At 57.3% G+C, this 15,617-nt stretch overlaps 3 protein-coding genes across 7 annotated transcripts; all 3 read right to left on the reverse strand.

Moving 5' to 3' along the window:
* Positions 1 to 17: 17 nt before the first annotated feature.
* On the reverse strand, positions 18 to 5,104 carry slc23a1 (solute carrier family 23 member 1). The gene is made up of 14 exons (XM_089016343.1): positions 4,985 to 5,104; positions 3,785 to 3,916; positions 3,561 to 3,718; positions 3,363 to 3,451; positions 3,220 to 3,287; positions 2,958 to 3,139; positions 2,774 to 2,894; positions 2,551 to 2,707; positions 2,269 to 2,416; positions 2,085 to 2,190; positions 1,877 to 2,006; positions 1,490 to 1,633; positions 1,305 to 1,400; positions 18 to 1,230 (listed from the first exon to the last, which is right to left on the reverse strand). Exons 1-14 carry the CDS (start codon positions 5,009 to 5,011, stop codon positions 1,004 to 1,006), a joined length of 1,785 nt encoding a protein of 594 aa, XP_088872469.1. The 5' UTR covers positions 5,012 to 5,104; the 3' UTR covers positions 18 to 1,003.
* Positions 5,105 to 7,939: 2,835 nt separating this feature from the next.
* Positions 7,940 to 10,696, reverse strand: pwwp2a (PWWP domain containing 2A). The gene is made up of 2 exons (XM_089016735.1): positions 9,799 to 10,696; positions 7,940 to 9,685 (listed from the first exon to the last, which is right to left on the reverse strand). The coding sequence occupies exons 1-2, from the start codon at positions 10,536 to 10,538 to the stop codon at positions 8,341 to 8,343; spliced, it is 2,085 nt and encodes a 694-aa protein (XP_088872861.1). The 5' UTR covers positions 10,539 to 10,696; the 3' UTR covers positions 7,940 to 8,340.
* A 360-nt stretch (positions 10,697 to 11,056) lies between these two features.
* Positions 11,057 to 15,590, reverse strand: oatx (organic anion transporter X). 5 transcript variants are annotated; one of them, XM_089016738.1, is made up of 16 exons: positions 14,910 to 15,590; positions 14,773 to 14,841; positions 14,333 to 14,584; positions 14,194 to 14,267; positions 13,994 to 14,123; positions 13,792 to 13,895; positions 13,465 to 13,619; positions 13,217 to 13,385; positions 13,023 to 13,146; positions 12,814 to 12,929; positions 12,641 to 12,695; positions 12,404 to 12,563; positions 12,176 to 12,284; positions 12,038 to 12,116; positions 11,834 to 11,961; positions 11,063 to 11,753 (listed from the first exon to the last, which is right to left on the reverse strand). In XM_089016738.1, the coding sequence occupies exons 2-16, from the start codon at positions 14,797 to 14,799 to the stop codon at positions 11,639 to 11,641; spliced, it is 1,797 nt and encodes a 598-aa protein (XP_088872864.1). In that variant the 5' UTR covers positions 14,800 to 14,841; positions 14,910 to 15,590; the 3' UTR covers positions 11,063 to 11,638. The 5 variants fall into 5 exon arrangements, with proteins under 5 accessions (XP_088872862.1, XP_088872867.1, XP_088872865.1 ...); XM_089016740.1 differs by having other exon boundaries at positions 11,066 to 11,753; positions 14,333 to 14,494; XM_089016736.1 differs by having other exon boundaries at positions 11,057 to 11,753; positions 12,176 to 12,563.
* Between the last annotated feature and the right edge of the window lie 27 nt (positions 15,591 to 15,617).

Here is a 15,617-nt window from a genome sequence, read left to right on the forward strand (position 1 = left end):
AACGAAAACGCATTCAGTGCATTCCTTGTTGCGAATTTTTATTTTTTATTTTGTTTTTCAAATTTACGAGTCATCATTTCCCTAGGTATTTTTTGTGTATTGTATTTTTTTCCAACCTCTTCTATTGCCTGAGACCGCTGCTATCTATTCGCTAGCTCATAGCTATTCGCTAGCTTATAGTTATTCGCTAGCGAATAGCTATCTATTTCCCTTTGTCCCATTTCCCCATCATTTCATAACAATTGATGTACAGAAGGGATTTGGTCCAAAAAATATATATAAATGCTGACATTATCTGTTGAATAGGGAGCAAAATCTATTTTTCAAGTTTAAATAAAAAAAAAATAAACAAAGATGACGTAGCTCACCAAAAAGCATTTAACATGGACAACACTTTTCAAAATAAAAATGAGAGAAACATCTGTAGATATTTCTTAGCTGTCTCGCTGGCTGGCTAGCTTTTGGCTATCTATTCGCTAGTTATTAAATATCCATTAGCTAGCTGGCTAGTCTAGCTGGCTGTAAGCTGTCTGGCTGTTGGCTATCTATTTGCTATTTATCTGCTATCCATTAGCTAGCTAGCTAGCTATTAGCTGTCTAGTAGATTGCTGTAAACTGTCTAGTTGGCTAGCTGTTGGCTATCTGGCTATCTATTAGCTATTTATTTGCTATCCATTAGCTAGCTAGCTTTCTATCCATTTGAGTTATTTCTGGGTTGAGGGGATGACACGTGTGGCTGCCGCTGCTCACCCACAGAAAAACTGATCCTGTGACTGTAAAGTGACCTTGAGAGTTTTGAAAGGTGCTAAGAAACTAAATGTATTATTATTATTATTATTATTATTATAAATCGGTATTTTCGAGATAAAAAATGACAACGGTGAAACTCGACTATCATGATCCAGCTGGTGTCATAAGACGAAAGTAGGGTTGTATCGATTTGTGGAGAAGAAAGCGCAAAAATCCAAACACACAAGGTATGCAGCAGCGTCAGGGAGGACATTTACACTTGGGTGCAAGGGTGGCCATCTTCCTCTCCAAGCGGCCCCGCTCGGGAGGGCGAGTCCCGGCCGGAGCTCCACCCCTTAAAGGTGGGACAGATGGGGAGTCTCGCCATCCAGCGGGCCCGTCGTAGCGCCGCCATCCCCACGGGGAAGTCGTAGGAGGGCGACGGGAGCGACGAGGACGTCAAAGCGCTCCAGCGCAGGAGGCCGCGCTCCTCCCTCGAGCCTGAGCGCAAAAGCCATCACCACGGCAACGGCACCGTCACGGGTGGCCTCGCCAGAAGAAGAACCCGGACCCACCTGGCACGGTGTTGTCCAGGCAGAAGGCCAGGAAGCCGCCCACAAACATCTCGGTGGACAGCAGAACCGTCAGGATCTGGTTGAGCTCCTCCACACCTGTCAAGGTACGACAGCTCGTGGGCCGCCCGCTCGCCCGCCCGCCCGCCCGCCCGCCCATCCCGCGCGGGCGACGTCGGCGCACGCACCCGTCTCGATGCATTTGGGGTGCGCGTCCAGGTAGGCGGGCAGCGTGAGTCCGAAGAACATGGAGAAGCCCAGCACAAAGAGATTCCTGGACGAGTTGAGGTCCACCAGCTGCAGGTTGGACAAACCCACCGCCGTGATCATGCCTGACCAGACAACCAACAAAGGGCTCAGCTGAAGACGACCTTTTGCCCAAAAGGTCCACCCTGAACAACAACGACACCAGACGCCCGCTTGTTCTCCTAAAAAGGGGGCGACCCCAGTCCGAACCTTCACCGCACCGTCGCCCATTGCCAGGCAAGGACCGCCGGCGACTCATCTTTGCGGCACAAACTGGCGGAGCGACGACGCAAAGCGAGTGAGCGAGCGAACGTGAGGCGGAGTTTCACCGAAGAGCGTGCAGAACATCCCCCCCAGGATGGGGTCCGGCAGCGACGCGAACAGAGCCGTGAACTTTCCCACACATCCCAGCAGCAACATGATGCCGGCGCCGTACTGGACCACCCGGCGGCTGCCCACCTGCCGCCGCAGTCAACCAAAACCAACAACGTCACTTTGGAAGAAAAATAAAGGCCCGAAACCACGGCGAGCGAGCACCTTGGTGATGGCGAGCACACCGATGTTGGGGCTGGAGGACGTGGATCCGTTCCCGGTCCCCAAAAGTCCGGCAATGATGCAGCAGACCCCCTCTGTGAAGATTCCTCTGCGGCAAGGACGGAAATGTTGCCAAAGAAAGAAGCGGCGGCGCGGCGGCGTTGAAGCCTCAAAGGCGGCGTCTCACCGGTTGATGGCGTGCACCGGAGGCGGCGAGGCCCCGGCCAGCCGAGCGCAGGCGTAGTAGTCGCCGATAGATTCCACGATACCCGCCAAGGTGGCGCTGAACATGCCCAGCGCCCCCGCCACCGTCACCGTCGGCACCCCCCACTGGCCTGGGGTGCCGTTGCATGGTTACCAATACAATAAAGACATATTTTTGGGGGAATGGGTAGAGAAAACCAGCAAAGGTTTTGGGACAACGGTGGCGTGTTTGGGTTCATAGATGGCGAACGGCAAGGGAACTGACAGGGGTAAGGAACCCTGAACCAGGGGGCGGAGGTCATGATGTCACCGCGGGCGTCGGTGCGCGCCCGGTGGCCGTAGCGTCGCGGGTCGCTGGGCAGAAGGTCGGCCAAGGTGAAGACGTAACACAGGAGCCACACCAGGACGATGGCCAAGATGATCTGAGGGCAAAACCGGCGCAGGTGGGAAACGGCGGCGGTGAGCGCTCGCGCCGCCTCGTCCTTTACCGGGAACATCTTGAAGACTTGAACCCGGCTCAGCCGCAGACCCCCCTTCCTGCTCCACATGGGGAACGGCACCGAGGTGGTCCGCAAGTACTGAGCGAACAGCACGATCAGGAGGATGCACCTGGACGGCCGCAAACACGCCGGTCAGCGCGGGCGCAAAGCTCGCCGGGAGGGAGGGTCTTACAGCGCCGAGAAGCCCCAGTGCGATCCGGCCCGCTCGCTGGCCGTGGTGAAGACGGACAAGCCGATGAGCGAAACGGTGGGCGTGACGGTCAGCGGCCCGATGTAGTCCAGCAGGATGCCCGGCAGCCCCAGCAGACCGATGCCCACCTCCACCGTGCTCGATACCATGATGGCGCCCTGGATCTGCCGCACGTCACCACGTCATCAATTGGATTCCGAAGAACCCCGGACGGGCGGACCGACGGACGGACGGACGGACCGACCTCTCTAATGCGAGGATGCCAAACGTGCGACGTGTCCAGCGGAAGAGTCCAGTTGCCGTAAATCTCCTCTGTCAACAGGCACAATGGTGAGAAGGTACAGTCCTGGACGTGCCCCCCAGATAGGCACCGGGTCTAGCGCTCACCTTGGCTGGGGCAGGCCCATCGCTCCAAGCCCAGGATGGCCTGCGCAGGAATCAGGAAGGCCAGCGCGGAGGCTTGAAACAGAGGAAGTCTACACAACAACAATGGCGACCATCAGCCGGCGACCATTCCCCTTGCAACTTTTCCCGCTTTCCTCGAGGCGCTCTGGATTTGCCGCGCCCACCCCGGCCGGCGCTCACCTGACTCCCAGGGTGGTCTGGATGAGCGTGGTGATCCCCACGGTGGTGAAAATGGTCCCGATGAGCTGGCTGATGGTGTTCTGGTCCCGGCCCACGCACATGGCCTCGGCTAGCAAGAAGGGGACGGCCACCGTGCCGCTGAAGCAGGTCAGGTAGTGCTGGACCCAGAGGGGGGGGCGGAGTCAGACGACGCCCCTTCCACCCGGGCGACCTTTGCGGCCTACCTGCAGGCCGAGCAGGATGCACAGGTACCAAGGCGGGACGTCCTCAATGGTGTAAATCATGTCTGACTCCGCCTTCTGCGCTACGGTGGGCTCTTGGGCGGACTCGCCGCCCCTCGGGGCTTCGTCCTGACTCTGCGCACAACAAACAAAGCTAATATTTGTACTTTGGACCGGCCTTTATTATTTTAGTCCTCCATCAAGTGTCTCTGAGGGGCGGGGGGGGGTCCAAAACGCTGCTGCTCCCCTCCGAACCGGCTTAGCTCGTGAGCTAATTTAGCATCTTTCTTTGGTCCCGCTTTCCAACAATATGAGAGGGAAGGCAATTTCATGGCATTGGAAGTGGAGCTAATGCTAGCGAAGGCAACATGATTTTTTTATTTACTTCCGAGCCTAAAACCAGGAACTGTGAAAGGCATCCAAAGTACAGTGATACCTCGGCTTGTGAATGCTATAGCGAACAAACTTTTCGCCTTACGAACACTAAATTCGCGACAATATAATCTTGGCATACCAACGAGTTTTCGGGAAACACGCGGAGCGCCACAATGGCTGGCGGACTAGTTTTCCGAGGAAGAACACCAAACCACACAGCACCACCGCGGCTGTTGGACTACTTTTCCACACCCACTTTCTTTGAATGCACTCAGTGCAGACGTGGTTTGTTATCAAGGATACTTTTGTGAAAAAAGACCCCACCACAGGCTAGTCGTTTTAAGCCGAAGACGACAAAAAACTAAATTAGGAGATCATCAAAAAACACCAACGAGGTGTGCGTTTGTGTGACTTAGCGTCCCAGTACCCGTACGCTAAGTTGCTATTTAAGTTACCTTTATTATACATAAAATAAGGTCTATTTTGTGTAAGGCTTATTTACTAGAGAATTCAGTTTTATGGGGACCTGGGAACGGATTATTCTCATTTTAATGGTTTCCTATGGGGAATTAATGTTTGGAAGAGACACTTTTGGCCTCACGCACACTTCCTGGGACCCAAATAAGTTCGTAAACTGAGGTATTTGGCGTTAGCAAAACGGCTATTGGACACAATTAATTTTTGCGCTGGAGTCCGTTTGGTTGTTTGTATTTTGACTGACTTTGAAGTACAAAGTAGTTCTAGCGACGGAGTTGTTGTAGCGGACGTAAACGGCCTTCTATTGCGTGCCGTCGTTCCTTCCCACGTAAGATCAATAACGGCCTTTACCTTGCAGTGGTCTTGACCGGCAGCCATGTTGATCAAGCAAAGAAACAAAAGCGTTTGCGCGTCGGCCGGCCGGCCGGGCGGAAGCCAGACAATGCGGCCATAATCTCGGTGGACTTTCACCTGGAAAACACAAAGCCATAAATCAATTACTTTACGAGTGTAGCCCGATCAATGATTACACTATTAGCTATTAGCCCGCCGCACGTGCTCACATTTTTGTAATGGCGCCATTGCAGGCCCGCAAAAATCTGCCTTCAAATGTCATCTTTCGGGCACAAAACAAGTTAAATGAAACAGAAAATGACAACAAACCCGGTGGCGGACCGTCAGGGCCTGCGAGGCCTTCTCTGCTGGCCTAAAAATATTAGTTTATCCATGAATTCCTAGTCAATCATTCCAAATTGTCTTTCAGCTTCCTTTTCCCCTGTTGCGCCGACCCGGACGCCTTCACAATCATTTCTGTCGCATCAAATGTGTCAATCAAACTGTTGCTCTAATCAATCAGAGTTCGAGATGTCCAACCTCGTCCTGCTGGAAATGTCAGAGTTGTCGGAAACTACGATTGGCTAGTCACTAGCCAATCACAGTATAACTAGCTGCTAGTGACGAGAGCATACTGGCTAGAGCTAGCACACTGAATCGGTCGCAAGCTGCATAAGTAACTATCTGTTTTATGTTGATTTAACAACATTTTTTGTGAAGCCACAATGGCCAAAGGCGAAAACATAAGCGGCTTTCAAAACTCTCAAGTTCACTTTACAGTCACGGGATACGTTTTTCTGTAGGTGAGTAGTGGCGGCCATACGCGCCAGCGTTCACTCAGCCCGGAAGTAACTCAAATAGATGGAAAGCCAGCTAGCTCACTAATAGATAGCTAATAGATAGTCAGCTATCTATCTATCCAGCCAGCCAAATAGCTAGCTAGCTAGATAGCCAGCCAACTAGAAAGCTAATAGATAGCAAATAGCTAGCTAGCGAGCTATTGATTGATTGCAGATTTACTCTTAAGGCCATTTTGAAGACGGCCTTTTCAAGAAAAACGGGACATCATTAAGAAAGGTGGCTCTGTTAATTCCTGGCTAATGGCACCCTCTAATGGACATGTGGTGAATTTGTTTGGAACTGTTATCTTGAGACGAGTGTGCTTCACACCACCGCCGCCAGATGGCGACAGAAAAGCGGTCCAGGATACAGTCATCAAGTCGCTGATGGTCCTGAATGGTCCTGATCGTCCAGCGGCAGCCACTGAAGCAAATCCAGGTCCAGGTCCAGGTGGGGGGGGGGGGGGTATTGCGTCGGTCCACGGAACCAGCCCCCCCCCCCGTAGATCCACCGGTCTTGAGTCAACTTGAGTTTTTGGATGCTGAACCAGGTCACCACTGGAAGCCAAACAAATCAAAGCATTGGACGGATTTCGTCCAGGATGACGGAAATGGGCCAACGGTTGAGTGGCCACAAAGACCATCGATTGATCGATTGATCGATGATCGGAAGATTTGTCCAGTGACAACAACCGTGGCTTCGTTGTATCTTCATGTGGCGACCACACTAACTCGCGGACTCATCTGTCCAAAGTATTGATGATGGGCGGATCTTTGGTGAGCGACATGGCGCAAGCGCCCGTCGGCGGCGGCTGAATTAATCACGCGTGACACCACGTGCAATATTTTATTGCCTTGCTAAACCTTCTTCCTGTGAGAAGCTCACGTGAAAACAAAGAAGAAGAAGGAACGTCCCGGAGCAAACGGGGCGGCGACGGCGGCGATCGGCTCCATAAATAGACTGATTGGTTATTGATTGTGAAGCGGGGACGGCGGCGAAGACCACGTCAGCAGCTCTTCAGGGAGGCGTTGCTGGAACGACAGAGACGTCACATGATGTCACCACAAACTCGGACGGAAAAGCTTTACTTTGCTCGTAGCGCAGACGTTAGCAAGTGCGCTTTAGCGGCGAAATGTCAAAAACCTTCACAAACGCCTCGTCGACTAAGTCAAGCTTTTAAGGTGTTTGATTAGCCTTCACGAGTTACAAAAAAAGAAGAATCTACGCAGGAGTGGGAAAAAAACAGACCGTGGTAAGCACGAACATAGGACCCGACGAATACAACAAGCGGGGTGGGAAGGGGGGGCAGTCCGAGCCAAGGACTTAGTGCTTGACTTTGAGCACAAATAGCAAGCAGTCGGCCACTCGGATGTCGCTTCCAACAGTCGTACACGCAAAAGCAGACGGCGGATCAACCGAACGACACGGTGCCGGCGGACTACTTTTCTTGGACTGCAGATGTAGTTTGTTATCGAGTGGAGTACTTTTGCTATTATGGGACAGAAAGTGCTGCAGAATACGTCTTTGTGTTGTCATGTTATTTGTTAGTTTTTTTTACTTTGCTACTTGCGGGTTGAGTGAATGCACAGCTAGCTATCTGTTAGCCAGCTTTCTATCCGACTTACCTAGTTATCGAATTAGCTGTCTATTAGCTAGCTAGCTTTCTGAGTTACTATCAGGTTGAGCGAAGGCCTAGCTAGCTATCTGTTCGCTATCTACTAGCTAGCTAGCTTTCTATCTATTTGAGTTATTAAAGGTTGAGTGAACACTGGTGCGTGTGGCTGCCGCTGCTCACCTGCAGAAAAAATATCCTGTGACCTTGAGAGTTTTGAAAGGCGCTTAGAAATGAAACGATTATTATTATTATTATGAAACAGGGGGAATCCATCTTCTTGAGCCACAAAAGTGCCAGCGTGGCCGGCAACCGGGTCAAGGGGTCAACAGGGGCAGTCGCATTGGTTTGCGTTCTGGGACTCGGCCCGCCCACTCGGGTGGCGACGCCGACGCGAGAGTATTTTCCCACTCTGCTTGCTTTCAAAAACTGTTTGTAAGAAAATCCGAGAGGGGGGGGGGGGGGGGGGGGAGACGGGGTCTTGAGGCACGCGGGCAGAACAAAAGCTCTAATGACCACAATTCAAAGACATTTTTTATTTCACATTCCAAACAACAGGGAAAGAAAAAAAAGCATTGACAGCAAATGGTTTTTGTTCAGAATCTCAAATGTGGACGGGAAGGCCGAAATGAAGAGTCCCAAAGTGGGACGGGAGACAAACAGAGAGGGAAAATACATGGCCATCGTCAACGACTTCAGTTGGGAGGACGCTTTCACAGTTTGGATCAGTTCTTCACCTTTAGCGCAGCATGAAAACAGACACTCGCCCCCCTGCCCCCCCTCCAAAAAAACAAAACTCTCCGCACCGGCTCGGTCCACGTCACTTGGCAACAGTCAAACGAGTCCGTTTCACCAAAATCAGTCCGGCGATGCCCGAAGAAGAAAAGTGAACCGTGGTGGGGGGCGGGGCCAATTATACGCGCTACGTCTCAAACTGCGTGAGCAGCGCCCGCACTTCGGGCGTGAGCTGCTTGGCGGCGCTGGCGGCCTCGGAGATGGCGCGGCGGTACGGGCCCTTCCTCTTCCTGTCGAAGCGCGACCGGAAGCTCTCCAGGAAGGGCGAGAGTTGCGCCAGCGGCAGGAAGGACGTGGTGGGCGAGCCGAACCAGGACACGCGCGCCTCCTGCCGCTCCGCCTCCCGTCGCGCCACCGTGATGCCCAGCACGCGCGCCGGCCACCAGGGGAAGCCGGAGATTTTGGCCCACACGATGTCGCCCACGCAGACGGGGCGCCCGTCCGGCAGGAGGCTCCTGGACACCGACTTGGAGACGGACGAGGACGAGGACGACGCGCTCGAAGACGACGACGACGACGACGACGTGGAAGACTTGCGACGCCGTTTGGGCTCGTCGCCGACGACGCGGGCCTCCGCGCGACGCGGAGGGGGAGGGGGGGCCTCCTCCTCCGCCTCGGCCTCGCAAAAAGAAGGCGGCGGCGAGGGAGCGCGGGAGGGGGGCGGGGCCTGCGCGTCGTCGGTACGGTACCTTTGCGGTTTGAGGCGCATCCGCGGCGGCAGTGGCGGCGCCGCGTGCGAGGCGCCCGGGCGCCGCAGGCGGCGAGTGAAGTGGACCTTCTGGTTCTGGTTGCGATTCTGCAAGGCCGCCGCCCGCGTCGAGGCCTCGCCGCCGCCCCCTCGGTCCGGGTTCTCCCTCGGCGGCGAGTTCCGAGCCAGTTTCCCGAGCGCCTGGCCGCTTTTGCCGCAATCCTTCTTGGAGTTGAGACGGACGGAGGAGGACGAGGACACGGCCCGCAGGACGCGGCGCGAGGCCGCCGCCCGCAAGCCCGGCGGGGGCCTCCTGTCGTCGCTCCTCGGCCGCTTGACCTCAGCGGACGCGGGCCCCTCGGCCGCCCGGCGCCGCCGCGAGGCCTCCTCGGCCCTCGGGTCCGGATGCCGCGGCCGCCGCCCCCCTGCCGTCGCCGCCGTCGTCGTCGTCACGCCACCTTTGCACTTGTCGCACAGCACCTGGCGGGGGCGCAGCCGGATGGCGTTCATGATGGAGGTGGGCTCCTCGCAGCGGTAGCGCCGCTTGGGCCTTTTGATCTTGCGGGGCGGCGGCTGAGGGAGCGCCAGGTTGTAGGTGTCGCGGATGAAGAGCGGGGGCGGGTACGGCGCCCCCTCCTGGAACAACGGCGGGCGAGGCGGCGAGTCGCCCTCCGCCGGCGCCTCCCGCCGCTCGGGGGCCGCGGCTTCCGTCGGCGCCCTCTGGGACGCCCTGCGGTCCTCGCGGCGGGGAAACGGCGTGACGGGAATCCCGTAGGGTCCGAACCTGAGCAGAGGGAAGGAGACCCTGACGGACGGATTTCCCGTTCCGACGCAAAGGCCCGAACGCCGCCCATCGGACGCAAAAGCGGGCGAGAGAAGATGGCGGGCGAGCCTCACCTTTTGGAGACGTCCATGAGGACCCCGGAGAAGAGCTTGTCGCCCACCCGGAAGGACACGACCAGCGCGTCGTCGATGACGTGGTCCAGAGAGACCCGGACCTCGGAGCCCGGGCCGAGGTTCCTCAGGTCCTGAACGCAGGCGCCCGGCGGCGGAGGGCGAGAACCCGTCTCGGCCGACCCGCCGTCCGGGCCGCTCTCCTCGGGCCCGGCGTCTTGGCTCGCGGCGGGCCTTGGCTCCGGTTGCACCGGGGCCGCGTAGCCTCGGTCCCGGTCCCGGCCCGCGGCGCGGGCGGTGGGCTCCGCCGGTTCCGCCGGTTCCGCCAGCGAAAGGCCGGCCTCGGCGCCGGGCGGCGGCCGCCGCGCGGCCGGGAAGGAGTGAAGGAAGACGGCGGACGAGGAGGGCCCCGGCTGGGCGAGGACGCTGCCGTACGCCGCCTGCGCCGAGACGTTCCGAGCCGCTTCCCCGGAGGAGCCGCCGGCGGCCTCGCCTTGGCCTTTCCCCGCCGGGGGCTCCGGCGGCGGGGGCTCCGGCGGCGGCGGCTCCGGCCTGACATGGCGGCGGCCCTCCCCGCTGCCGGAGTCTCCCGAGCGAGGCCGATGCGGCTCGGCGGCCGGCTCGCGCTCCGGGGACACCCGGGAGACCCGGGCGCGTCCCGGGCCCGCTTCCGGTGAGCCGTCGTCTCTCGTCGCCGTCGCGCGAATCGCCGCGGCTGCGGGCTCGGTGGCCGCGGCCGCCATTTTCTTCCGCTTTGCGAGCGAGCGCGGGCGGCCCCGCCCGCCCCTCCGCTACAAAGGGGCCGAGAATCGGAGGCCCGCCATTGGCCGAGGGCGTCGTCAATCGAATGAAAGCCCGAGGAGCGCGCGCTCCGATTCGTCCGAGACTCGGAAGTGCTGCGACGTCACGGGGAGCTCGTCCGAGACTCCAAACAAAAACATCTGCCGGCAGGAAGAAGCCACTCGGACGCGAGCGACTTTTTGAAACGTTTTGTCAAGAAAACACCAACGAAATGACAAGAACAAAAGACATTAGCAGTTGATCATTCGAATCGGATGAAACGCCAATAAAATGTGTTGTTTTCGTTTGTCTTTCTTCATTTGCTCAACAATTCACGGCATGTCAAGTGTTGATTTGCGGAGCCAAAGCAAACGTGAACGTTGATTGATTAACTCGACGCCATTCGTTGACTTGTAAAAGCTAACTTGACCGAACGAGTCGAAACTCCTTTCATGTGTTCCCTTCTTGAAAAAACAACAACAAACAAACACATGTCGACACACACAATTGGATTCATTAGATTGAAAAAGAAGCGTGACACCATCGGCTCCTCCTTCGCCACCGTCGTCATCAATTGGAGTCCGCCCTCCAATCACTTATTGATCATTTCAGATTAATAATCATCATCCATTTCGTTTCAAAGCGCCTTTCGAACCTATCACGGTCGCTTTACAGTCACGGGATCAGTTTTTCTGTGGGTGAGCAGCGGCAGTCCACACGCGCCAGCGTTGACTCAACCCGGAATAACTCAAATAGATAGAAAGCTAGCTAGCTGGCTAATAGATACCAAACACAGTAGATAGATAGCTAGACAGCCAGCTTTCCCGCTAATAGCCAGCTAGCTACCTTGAGAGTTTTGAAAGGCGCTTATAAATTAAACGTATTATTGTCATTATAACAAATAGATAGCTGGCTAGCTAGTTAGATAGCTATACGATCAAAGCGGTGTGTGTGATTGCGTTCTGATTCCCAATCAACACTTGGGTGCACGATGACGACAAACGAAATGCGGATCAAGCCATCTCGTCCGCGAATGAGCGGCGGCGAGGTGACCCGCGCGGGGTCAGAGGGCATTCAGACCGCCCCCTTCCACTTCTTTCACTTGTTTTCCGGACAGCGCCACTCGTTCATCTTCCGACGAAATCTTCCGATTGGGAGCGGCGAGGCTTCCTCCGGACCTTGGCAGACACACGGCGCTCAAACCCAAAAGGCCACAATGGCCGTTTGACAAAATGGAGGCCAATCTTTGGCCACTCACCATTTCTCCTCCACGTCGCGAATGGTCTCCGGCAGCGGAACGTTGAGCGTCTCCGGCAGGAGGCAAGCAAACCCCGAAGCCAACACGGCGGCGCCCCCGTACACCAGGGCGGGCAGGGCCGGGACCACCTGCGGAGGCCGCCAGACGCCATTGGGGAGGCCGCCCGAAGGCCCAATGGTGACGCCCCGCTAACGCCCCGCTTACCTCATCCAGGATGAGGACGGCGGGCGCCGCCATGCTGCCCACTCTGGCCATGGTGGACACCAGACCCATCCCCGTCTGCCTGCGGAGCCGCAGACCTTCTGTCATTCCCCACCCGTACGGTTTTTGACGCCGTCCTACCTGATGACGGTGGGATAAAGTTCTCCGGTGTACAAGTAGACGGTGGTGAAGGAGGCCGAGGTGAAGGCCTTGCCCAGACAGGCCAGCGCCGTCCTGACGGTCTGCATGTCTGACGCGGGAGAGGCAAGCGGGCGTTTGGAAAAGCGTGCGACGATCGCTCGCCTCTGAAGGACCCGTGAAAAGAGTCTTTTGGTTCTTTATTTTGGAAATCTCCGCGTTTTGCGTTACCCGCGGGGACAAACATGTTGGCGAAGATGAAGAGGGCGGACATGAGGAGGCACAAGGCCTGCGTCAGCCTCCTCCCGAGGAAGCTGAGCATGCCCAGAGCCAAAAACTTGGAGGGAAAATCCACAGCTCCGAAGATCAGCTGCATCACATAAATACTCACCTGCGTGGAGGAACGGCGCCTCTTAGCTTAGCTCAGCTTAGCTTAGCGTGTTTGGGGCAAAAAGTCAACGCGCTCACCCCAAACTTCTGCAGGTCCATCACCAAACCGTAGTACGCAAAGCTGGTGGCGAACCTAGCCAAAGAAACACGGTCCAACGTCTGGCAAATTGGCCGCTGGAGTGTGATTGAACGATGACGGGAGCCCCGCGCCTGCGCTAGCATTAGCCACCTAGCGCCGGGTGGTCCCTCACCAGACGGCGATGAGGCCGATGGAGATGCGTCTCATGCCGGGTGTCCGCAGAAGGTCGTAGGCGGTCAGCGTCTTGCGCTCGGACTCCAGCTCCTTGCTCATGTGGGCCTGAAGTGCCTGCGGGTCACACGGCGAACGCCCCGTTGGCGCCGCAAATCATCAAAGGGGGGGGGGGGAGGTGGGACGCTGCGAGTCATCATTTGCAGACACCTCCGCCGTCAGCTTGTCCACCGCCTCGGCTTTTCCGTTGATGCGAGCGACCCTGTGGAGGGTCTTCAAGGCTTCCTGCGTTCGACCCCTGAGGACCAGCCAGCGCGGCGACTCCGCCAGCCACCTGAGCGGCGAGGCCTTTGGGTCAGGCGGCTATTCGCAAGGCGGCACCCGAGTCGGGAACGGGGACGGACCAGCTGTAGGCGAAGGACAGGAGGTGGGGGACGCACACCACCAAGTGCAGCTTCCTCCAGTCCCTCAGCCAAAAGGCCAGACCGGCCAGGACCAGCTGACCGAAGGTGAAGTAGAAGGAGGTGAGCGTGCCCACCAAAGTCCTGGTTTTGGTCGGGATCCACTCCACCTCTGATGACAAACGGCAAGAGCGTCGGCCCGACAGGGGGAGCCCGGCCAAAGCCTCCGGGTCAAAAGGCAAAGTCCTTACTCAGGGAGACGCTGTTGAGGATGATGCCCGACACGGCCATGCCGCTCAGGAAGCGCAAGACGCAGTAGACCGAGTAAGACTTTGAAAAGGCGCAGCAGGAGCCTAGGACGCCCAGCTGCAGATACGACCAAATCAGGATGGAGCGCCGTCCCAACCTGAGACAAAAACACCGTGACCCGACCGGGGACGGTTGAGGAGGACGTCATTCGTCTGGCGGCGCAAAGTGACAAAGCGTCCGTCTCCTTTGGGGAAGGGGGCCGGACGGGGGTTCTCCGTGGTCGGAACCCCCGGGGCACCCCTGTCCCTCTGAGAAGCAAAGAGGCTGACCTGTCGGACAGGCCCCCGTAGACCACGGCCCCCGCCAAGACGCCGCCCATGTACACCGTCTGGATCATCTGCTTGAGGGGGCGCAGCGAGCACACCAGATCCCACTGAAGGTGCACAAGGCGAGACCACGTGCATCTTTTCACTTTGCTGCCGGACGGGGACGTCTTCCCGCCGGAAGGCGCAGACGGCTCCCATTTCTTACCTCGGAAACGGTGGTGGCCAGGAACTCGGAGCGGTCAAAGGTCCAGCCGTCCACGCAGCTTTCCGTCTCCAGGCCACTGGCGTTCACCGAGCTGTTGGCGGTCAGCAGCTGCCACTGCGGCGTCACGTACCTGAAAGCCAGTCGGCGTTTAGCCGCCGAGGCGCCGCCGGCCCCGCGCCATCGACGGCTTGCCCGGAGACCTGCTGCAGCGGTCCAGCCGGGTTCCCAAGGCGTCCGGAGGGATGAAGGCCTTTAGAACATCTCGCCGGTCCGTCTGAAACGCGACCGCGCCGCATTCAGGCACGCGGCGCCCAAACGCCCGGAACCGGGATCACCTACGTCTGGCGTGAGGTTCCACGGGCTGTGATTGGTCGACAGGCTGCAGTGGTGGTCGGGCGTTCCGGAGACAAAGTTGTTCAGGAGGTTCTGACTGGCCATCAGCAGGCCCGGGAGACTGATGAGGGTCACGTGGAGCCACTGGTAGCGCCCGAAACCGCCCATCTGACCGGTCGCACATGCGGGGATTGACCGCCGAGATGTCGAGACAAACTGGACCGCCGCGACTCTCCTCTGCGTCATTAAAACTTCTCGCTGTCCATGTGGACCGCGTTTGTTGGAGCCAATCGCGGCCACCAACCAACCAACGAAGGGACTGGTCGGCAGCCGGTGGACAAACAATTGACCGGTCGCCGGCGGGTCACACGCGAATCGGGCCTGCCGCCGTTTCTCCTTGGAATCCGAGTACTCCCAATGGCCGCTTCTTGTGATGGATTACTCACCTCATCCAGCAGCTCACTGAAGCCCATCCCGACAACGGCGCCGTCCGGTCTTCTCGTCTTCAAATGGACCTGTCAAAAAAAATCAGACGTGGAGATCCGAAAAAGTCGCCATGACGGCGGCGTTTGCTCCTTCTCACAATTTGCCGGCGGTCTGCTGAGTCGCCTTAACAGATTAAACGTGCGCACGTTCCCAAACAAGAGGATTTCCTCCCGCCGGCGACCGTTCGCTCGCTGTGGGGCACCAGGACGTCGGACGATGGTCTGACGGTCCAGCTGCGCTTTGCTCTGCGGCGACCACCGCTCAGAAACTGACCCCTCCGACCCCGACCCCCCTACCCATCCCGTGACTCCGAGCGACAAACAAGACGGCGGGCGACAGGTCGCAAGGTCGCCAGCTGAAAAAACCGCCGCGGTTCTGGTGCGGCGCGCCGGGTTGAACATTGACGGCGGGCGGCGCGTTTGCACAACGGCGAGGGCAATGATTGCTCAGGCCAGCCGCCGTGAAAACGTTGCCGGTCACTCATTCACCACCGCAGAAAAGAAAAGCAAAAAACCGGACCGGGAATGGAGCTGCAGGCTGGACTCTCGTCTCGGAGCGGTCGCCGTAGATCTGCCGAGGCCTTTTGGGGCTCCCATAAAAACCCAAAAACCTAGCTTGGTTTCTCTCAGAAGAACCAGTCAGTGGTCATAAGTGTCACCAAGAGACAGACGGACGGACAGACAGACAAAATGGTTGTCTGTTGATTGCTTGGTGTCACAGTGAGCTAGCTGAGTTAGCTAGCTTGGTTTCTCTCAGAAGAACCAGTAAGTATCACCAAGACAGACAGACAGACAGACAGACAGAC

The sequence above is a fragment of the Hippocampus bargibanti genome, linkage group LG16, assembly GCF_051943395.1.
Source record: "Hippocampus bargibanti isolate YZ-2025 linkage group LG16, ASM5194339v1, whole genome shotgun sequence".
In the NCBI taxonomy this organism is placed as follows: Eukaryota; Metazoa; Chordata; class Actinopteri; order Syngnathiformes; family Syngnathidae; genus Hippocampus; species Hippocampus bargibanti.

Bases quoted from the DNA above. Each gene is read 5' to 3' on its own strand.
- pwwp2a (XM_089016735.1), bottom strand. From the start codon at position 10,538: ATGGCGGCCGCGGCCACCGAGCCCGCAGCCGCGGCGATTCGCGCGACG. The intron at 9,686-9,798 runs GTGAGGCTCGCC...CCCTCTGCTCAG, and splicing joins CTCATGGACGTCTCCAAAAG to GTTCGGACCCTACGGGATTC.
- slc23a1 (XM_089016343.1), bottom strand. From the start codon at position 5,011: ATGGCTGCCGGTCAAGACCACTGCAAG. The intron at 2,708-2,773 runs GTAAAGGACGAG...TTTTGCCCTCAG, and splicing joins AAGTCTTCAAGATGTTCCCG to ATCATCTTGGCCATCGTCCT. The intron at 2,007-2,084 runs GTGCTCGCTCGC...CTGCGGCGGCAG, and splicing joins GTGTGCTCGCCATCACCAAG to GTGGGCAGCCGCCGGGTGGT.
- oatx (XM_089016736.1), bottom strand. From the start codon at position 14,799: ATGGGCTTCAGTGAGCTGCTGGATGAG. The intron at 14,124-14,193 runs GTCTCCGGGCAA...ACTGGCTTTCAG, and splicing joins CGGCTGGACCGCTGCAGCAG to GTACGTGACGCCGCAGTGGC. The intron at 12,696-12,813 runs GTGAGGGACCAC...TTCTTTGGCTAG, and splicing joins ATCGGCCTCATCGCCGTCTG to GTTCGCCACCAGCTTTGCGT.